Source organism: Sinocyclocheilus anshuiensis, unplaced genomic scaffold (genome assembly GCF_001515605.1).
Source record: "Sinocyclocheilus anshuiensis isolate Anshui unplaced genomic scaffold, SAMN03320099.WGS_v1.1 scaffold951, whole genome shotgun sequence".
In the NCBI taxonomy this organism is placed as follows: Eukaryota; Metazoa; Chordata; class Actinopteri; order Cypriniformes; family Cyprinidae; genus Sinocyclocheilus; species Sinocyclocheilus anshuiensis.
In genome coordinates, this window is record NW_015546073.1 from 235625 (window position 1) to 244300 (window position 8676).

An 8676-nucleotide genomic window follows, 5' to 3' on the forward strand; every position below is an offset into this window, starting at 1 on the left:
TACTGTTTTTGCTGTACTTTGGATCAAATAAATGCAGGCTTGGTGAGCAGAAGAGACTTCTTTAAAAAAAACATTAAAAATCTTACGGTTCAAAAACTTTTGACTGGTAGTGTAATATGTATTTAAAATATAATATATTTAATACACCAATTTAATATTACAATTATGAAAAAGTTGTTTGCATCAATGGTTCAACGACTCACTCATAACCCTACTGATTGAATCAGCGTTTTTGAACGATTCTCTTAAATAAAAGATTAATTCAATTATACATTTTTAAGTCACTTTTCGCCACCTAGTGGCGAAACAATGCAATCGACACAAACGTTATGTGGCAGTTACTTTCAAACACGGCTCTATTTTGGTCGCGCTACCATAGACATCAATGTTTATATCTGAATTAAAACTTTCATACCAGTATTTCTGTGATAATATGAATGACTGTACGACAGAAATAATACTGTGTAGTTCAAAAAACTGTGAAGCTGTTTCTTAACCAAACATGGTAACTGCGCTGTGTGTCAGTGGCAGCGCGAACGCAGATTTGAATGATCTGGTAAGACTTTGTCAAAGGTTTAATAGACACGGGAGAATCATTGTCATTTAGAAATGAGATCGTGTGGTTGTCTGAATCGAGATCGCGATCTTTTAACGATTAATCGTGCAGCTCTACAATCACATAAATGTAAAGAAGAAGCTGTACTTTTTTTTGATATGTTGATACTTGATGTTAAAATATCATTGCTTCAGAATTCCTGTCATTTTGCAATTCTATTCAGTTGACGTACTTCTCCTTTAATATTATAGTATAAACCTGACATTCAGTACTGATATTTGCAGCTAGTGCAAATCTAGCCGTCTTACTATATAATGCTGGGAAAACTCATATTCACAAGCCATAACTGTGTACCTGGATGCCAAGGAAGGAATGGGCTTAAACAAACACATACAGGTGATCACCCCAAAATAAGGGATACATTCTCCAGGGTAACGCTAGTAAAGGCAGTCCCACCAGTCTGAGTTTCACTACCACAGCCAGCAACACTAAACACCGTCTACAAGAAGTGGGAATTTTTAGGCGTGCAGTTTTGCTGAATTAATAACCACAAAAAGATTAAACAAATTTCACTAATTGAAATGCTAAAACTGAAATGTTCCTGACTGCCCACACCATGCAAACAATAATTTGTGTCATGTACAGAACGTTCCTCCTCAGCAGCAGCCGTCAACACAGCACACACACTGACGTTTCACTTACAAGAAGAGTGTAACGACTATTGCTGCTGCGTCTCCAAATGAAGGGATGGATGTCAGTTCATTGTGGTCAAGCCTCCTGTCAATCAAAAAACAGAACAAAATCCAGGTTACACATAGCTTAGACGGTGACCTAATTATAATATAGATCTCATATTAGAATTAATTTATTTAATATATATTTTTGAAAATGTATTTGATGTATTTTACCATAAATATATTAATAAAATAAATTAGATATATTATAAATAATATATGTTTAATGTTTTACCATAAAAAAAAATAAAATAAATAAATATATATATATATATATATATATATATTATTATTTTTTTTTTTTTACTACCAAAACATCGAGAGAGAGAGAGAGAGAGAGAGAGAGAGCGAGAGAGAGAGAGAGAGAGAGAGAGAGAAAGTAGGCCTGTCTGGCTGAGGGCCAGACACAGTCCCTCGATGTATTAAATATTTACAGCGCAGGTTAGTGGCTGGTGTTAGGTGATGATGGAAGGCGCTTATAATAGCAAACCTCTTTATTCCCAATCTCCGCCACTTTCAGGACAATAGCCACCAGCAAAAGTACTTAAATATCCAATAGCGCTGACAGCACGCTTTAAAATGATTTATGACCGTTTGTGGCTAATGGCTGTAATTAACGTTATTACACCATTTAATGTACTTCATTCAATTGCCTCTCTCTATGGGGCTTTAGTTGTGGGAATGTTTTCTAGCCGAATTTAGTAGTGGTTTTACACTAAACATCAGCCAGCGCTTCTACTCAGAAACAGGATTTTATACTGGTCTCAGAGCTGTCTTATACAATATATAACTAAAGATTTGAAATGAATGAAGCCGAATCAAGATCAATTTAAAAAGACATTGTTGACCTGAAAACAAACGTTGGCCTTAAAGTTTGTGAAGGCCAACAACACCCTAGAACATTCTGTTACAGCCCTGGAAAAGTTGCTAGCATGCTAATTGATTTCATTAAGCAGGGACAGATTTAAAGCTGACACTGTGCAGATCTACGGGAGGTTTGGACTGGGGACATGGGGCTGTTCTACTCACACTTCTTTCAGGTTAGGCAGATTGGAGAGGATGTCCATATCGACTGCCGCCAGCTTGTTGTGGCTCAGATTTCTGAGTGAACAGAGAGAAGGAGGGGGAGGAGAGAGAGAAATTTATTAAAACACTTTTTAGACAGGCACTCATAACAGTCGACAAACTCTACTCCTTCAGTAAAAAGCGGTAATGTGAAAACGATTGCATTTCTCTCACAAACACCCATTCAAGCACCCTAAATCTCTCGCCTCACTATATCTACAGTGCCAGCAGCAGCTTTCAACAACACACCGGACAGTCTATCAGTCCGGTTCATCACTGAAACATGTCGTATCGACACTTATGGCCCATAAATCAGGAACATCAACAGCCTCCCTTTAGCGGGACGTCATCTTCATTTCAGCGCGGTTCAGGCGAGCAGTAGTCCAAGGGCTTCAGACTGGGCTTGGCAGAGCGCTGGCCTCCTGCTCTCCCTGCTGAAATGTCAGAGATTGATGGCGCTGTGATCTATAAAGCTCCTGTCAGCTCTGTGGTTTCTTCCTTCGCTCCTCAGCTACTGCATGATCAGATTTTCCTTTTGGATGGGCTGCACCGTTTTGCATCGTTCATAGTTAGAGAAATTGGTTTAAAAAGGGATTCATTGACTGATTTGATATTTTAGAGGAGTACTTAGCAGTACTTTTTTTTCTTTGTAATTATTTTTAGACAAAGCAAGAATGAGATCAGGAAATGATGCAGGTAGGTTGGATTCGAACCCGTATTTCCCAAAAATAACCACCAAGACTCAATATATCTGGAGCACATAAACTAACCACTAGGCCAAACTTCAACCTTCTTAAACATTAGCATGTACACTACAACTTCAATGTTTGGGGTTGGTAAGATTTTTTTCATGTTTTTGAGTCTTTTTTGAAGTCTCACCGAGCCTATATATATAGTTATTCAAAAATACAATAAAAATGGTAATAATGTGAAATATTACAAATTCAAATAACTGTTTTCTATTGTAATATATCTTAAAACGTAATTTATTCCTGTGATGCAAAGCTGAATTTTCAGCAGTCATTCCAGTCTACGGTGTCACATGATACTTCAGAAATCATTATAATATAATGAATTTGGTACTCAAGAAACATTTCTTATTATTATCAATCATAAGATAAACAGTTACACTGCATAATAGTAGGGTCTTACTGACCCTAAACTAGGGCTGTGCAATATATCGAAATTATCGAAATATCGCAAATGTACATATCGCAATATGCATATCGCTACAGCTTGCAATATTTGGGGCTATGAACAAAAGACAGAGAAAATCACTGCTCTTACCTAAATAACTTTTGTAGCTTAAATATGAATCAGTGCATATTGAATTCAAAAAGTAAATACTAAGCAGTGTTTTATTTTTCCTTTTTATTATTCAGTTCCTAAACTCATGTTAACATGATTACACTAATGTTAAAATGACATTTTTATGTAATGCATCGCATATCGCATTTTTCTTCAATATCGCACAGCCCTACCCTAAACCTAATGGTAGTGTATTAAGGGGTAAACATTCCTCAATATATATTTTTTAAAAGAATATCCCTGGTCAGATACTTCACCATTTTTTAAAGGAATATCCCAGGTTAAATTCACGTTAAACAGCTAGGAGTTATGAAGTCTCAGGGGCAACTACTACAGTGTAATAGGAAGTGTCCGCCTGTAAAATACATTTAGAAAGCGGTTCGTTCCTGCAAACACAAAGTATTGACTTTCGGATTATCTTCAACTCCCTGACTAACAGATTCAATGGCACACCCATCAAGTTCCACTTAGCAGTGTTAAACGTTTTAATCGGCAGCTCATCTGTGCTTGTAAAGAAACAACAGGATGACTGTCCTTCCATCTGCTGAGCCGATTTTGACAGGTTTGTGGAGCTACAGCTGGTTGTAAAGAAGAGGAATTACCTAACACACTATATAATGTGTCTGTTTCTCACTCTGAGCTGTCAACTACTGACTGTGAAGCCGTACGTATGCAAACTTGAGAAAGAACAGACATGGACTATATTTAGGATGGCTGTATACCTTCTCAAACTAGGATTGTGCACTGAAAAAAGAAAAAAAAAAAAGTTTACTAATCACACTCTTAAGCCCAAAGTATTCTTCGGTTTTTACGTGTATGCGAGGGTCCGCGTACAGTACGCGTGACGCAAATTTCGTCACCAGATTAGTATACGCGTACTGTGCACCACCCCGTTTTTGTAACCGCGTGTACTTTGTACGCCCAGGTCGCACATGCACACTGAATTTGTTTTGCACTAATCGGTTGTTCCACAAGGTGGCAGCACTGGTCCGGGCCGTTGCTTCACAATAGAAAGTGAAAAGAGACGGAACAACAACAACAACAAAATACCAGAGACTGCAGCAACAACAGCGCTTGCATGAGAGAGTTATGAGAGAGACACAACTTTAGTTTAAAAGAGTACAAAGATATTTTTATTGGCCAAACCTTCTGGAGAAAAATAGCGCAGACACTGGACTAAGATGAAGCTTTCTAGAGCACACGTGTCGTCTGCCTGCGTTCACGCACACTTACACATGGAGTATACTATGCGCTCAACTGTACGCATGCGCTAGCATACACGTACGAGAACGAAGTATACTTTGGGCTTTAGTAGCTCAATTTGTCCCTATTCAAGCGGCAAAGTTACATAAACTAGCAAAGCAATTTACTCTAGTATTTTATTTGGTCTGAAAGGGGAAACTGTCACAATGCTTCTGTAGCTCGGCCCATGTGTGTGTGTTTGTGCGGAGATAATAACACAGGATGAGCTGCCCTCAAGGCAAATCGTCTGACGGGTGAACACAGCAAAATTGCAGTTCTGTACCACGAGGCAATTACCTAATTATACCAAAGCAAAGTGAAAAATTGCAGGCTTTCTTAAAAACGCCTCGCCAGGGGGCATGAATACTGCAGAGAAAATCATGTACGTCATGTAGAATGCTAGTCGCTAATCTGCTTTAGCCGTTTCCAACCTGTAAAATGCTGTGAGAGTAATGAAACCAACCATTTCTTCTTTCACACACCGATTACTGACTTAATACTCATTAGTTTCCACTACAGAATTTTAAGGGCTGAAAAGTAGACCAAATACCAGGTTAAGCCATTTCACAATTATCTGGACTAAGATATATTGTGCTTGTCAACGGCTCTGTCATTCATTAGTGGGTGGAGCTAATAAAGAGGCGGAAAGTATTAGTCATTTAAATGCTTTACTGTTATACAGCCAATCAGACAAAATGCTCAGACTAGATCATGTCAGTCTTCATGGAGACTTCATGATGTTTGGAGAGCTGACCTATGCCTCACCAGCCAAAAAGGAAATGAGAGTGTTTATATAATCACAGTGTTTAATTCTCAGTCACTTCACTTTGTTTAAGCCTCTTTTATCTTATCAGCTAACACTAACTTTCACACCTTCAGGCTGACCTTTGGGGAATAAATCACATGGCTGTTGCAACAGTACAGCAGGCTTAAATAACGCTCTAGTTCTCCAGTGAGGAAGTCTTCAAGACTTTTGTGGCTTCGAGAGTCCACAATTGGAGTTTTGTGGCTCTTAATACATGTCTGGCGATTTTGAAGCAATCTATACAAAAGTTTGGGGTCAGTAAGATTTTTTTTTTTTTTTTCATGTTTTTGGAAGAAATCTCTTATGCTCACCAAGGCTGCATTTATTTGACAAACATCAAAACATCTAGTGTCATGGGTTCTTTAATGAGTTCTCTTACTAGGTTTGAATATTTCAACTTATTGCATAGAACAATTGTTTTTTATAATGATTGAAACAAAGCTTAAATTCATATAGAAATAATAGTTTAATACAATATTGAAAATTATCATCAAAGCCTGACAAAGAAAATTAAAAACAGCAATGATGATTAAGCTATAAGTATTCAGTTATAAATTTATATTATATAGAAATCTCTTTATATTTTATTTTATATATTATTGTATATCACATCAGAAAAGGCTAGAAATATTTCCAGAAATCTGAATTAATGAAAAAGTGGCATATGTAAATCAACTAATTAAACAGGACTGTATGTGTAAATATAAATTTGCAAACTCAGATGATATGATCAAGTTTTGTAGTCTTAAACTATTTGCTTTATGTCTATTATGATTCAAACAATTCCCAAACCCACTGGTCTTTACTCTGAACTAAACAAATGCCTCTCCTCTTCCTCAGAGAGTCCTGCAGGCCGACTGGACCCTTAGGGTGCTTTCACACTTACTTCGATTGCCTGGTCCGACCTCAAGCTCAATATTTAATTATATATATATATATATATATATTTTTTTTTTTAACACACATTTTCAACTAAAAGTAAACCTTGAGATATAATGTAACGTTATTGTTAACATTGTTGTGTACAATGCCTAATCATAAGCATGTTCAGGTGACAAAAACTTGATTAAAAAAATGACGTCTTTCTCGTTAAATGTCATTTAAATAAACAAATATTTGAATATTCGTTTTTTATGAGCCCAAATATTCAAATACAATATTTTTGAAAAATGCCCATGCCTAGTTCGCATCAAAATTGCTAGTGCCCCCTTAAAGGAAACCAGAAACACTCTTTTGGATCGCTAAGAAACTAGTCAGCACAGTTGAAATTCCCTTTAAGGAAAGATGATTGCAAAATGCTTTTCCAGCTATCCTCTGTAAATAAATAATGCAATATTCAAGAATTATCCAATCATCCTCTATCTGCTCTCAGATCAGCTCAGATACCTGTACCCACTTCAGTTTCAGTGAGAACAGAGAGCTTACACACTTCTGTGCTATTCAACCATTTTATAGCCATGCAGACAATAATAACTTCCAACCTAATCATGCTAGTACAGGCTAGTAAATTCAACTTCAACTCTAACAGCCAATGATGTCTATTTTTTCTTGTTTCCATTAAACCTGAAGGTGAACGGCCAACAGCTTCCTATGCCAGGAAACCAGGGTAAGAGAACATTCACACCTAACAAAGGTCAAAGTCATTTAGGAAACTCGTTGCAAAAAAAAAAACAACGAGTACAAACAAATTGCCAATAACATACTGAATAGTGCGGCTTTTTGATTTTAGGCCAGAATGATAAAACTTTCTGAAATATTACGTTTCATTTTGGTCACATTGCTTTGAGTGTAAACAACATGGATCTGTTGATATGTCGACACCAAACTCTGACAAGCTGGTTCAATAAGGTATTGAAAATAACATCAACGCTATAGTTATCGCCTGTTATATTAAGAATAAAAATAACTCTATTATATCAGTTTCTCCCTCAAGGGCCATATCGTGAATACAACGGCAAAGAGACAACCTTTATCTATCTATCTTTATCACTGATAAGCGGAGAGTGTGAACTTTGGTCTTTGGAAGTGTGAAATGATGTCAATGATGGGGCTTTATGAAGCAGCTGGAAGACAGAAGCGTCTTTAATGCACCCTGTTTCAGAGGGCCATAAACTAGTCAAAGAATAACTCTTCTGTCACAGCACTGAGCGAAGGAGAGAGCGAGAGTCCAGACACTTGCTTCTCCAAAAGCCGCACAGCTTGTGCTCCTTTCTCTCTGTTTCCTGCCATAAAGACCATTTACAGCCCAGCAACACCACTGATAGTGAAGCCAGGAGCTTTTGCAGTCCAAACAAAGCACAGAAAAGGGAGCGAGAATATCAAATCTAGAATGAAGATCATGAGATAAAGATCGTCAGGAAGTGAACGTTACACGGTGGGAGAGAAATAAATTAAATATGAGAAAAAAGCCAACAAACAAAAGAAATCGGAGTAACATGAGGCTTAAATCCAAGACAAACCAGGCTCATTTTAAAGACAAAGTAGATGACAGAAATTGGGCCCAGGAGCTGGTAAGAAAAGGGTCTCTTTTTGCCTTGGGCTGAGCCAGAACCAGAACCACAAATGCCAGGCAAAAGTCCAACATGCTCATACTTGATTATATACACATTTGTTTCAATTGATAATTTTTAATCGTATAATGAAAAGCCAGAGTTTAGACGGAGTGAAAATACAGACCAGCTCGTGACAGATTGTTCCAGAAAACTTCAAAGTGAACAGAACAAGTGATTGTTAGATAGATTACAGAGTTACCCTGCATACGGTTTATTATCTTAACAGAAAGGAAAACTCTGGAGTAATCGCACCACTAGTTTAGCTGCAAACATCAGAGTGGTGAACTTCAGCAGTATATTCATCATACTGTATAAAGAATATATCAAATTTAATTTATGACCAGCAAAGTCAAATTTACATATACATACCTATTCAAACACACATTATATATATACAGTGTATATATATATATA

At 37.0% G+C, this 8676-nt stretch overlaps 1 protein-coding gene across 1 annotated transcript in view; it reads right to left on the bottom strand.

The window, feature by feature from the left end:
- LOC107699792 (leucine-rich repeats and immunoglobulin-like domains protein 1) overlaps positions 1–8676 on the bottom strand; it is a 44849-nt gene that overhangs the window by 25726 nt on the left and 10447 nt on the right. Inside the window, exons 2-3 of the mRNA XM_016501186.1 lie at positions 2320–2391; positions 1259–1333 (exon numbers count right to left, since the gene is read on the bottom strand). Coding sequence (XP_016356672.1) covers positions 1259–1333; positions 2320–2391 — 147 coding nt within the window. The remainder of the gene's footprint in view (positions 1–1258; positions 1334–2319; positions 2392–8676) is intronic.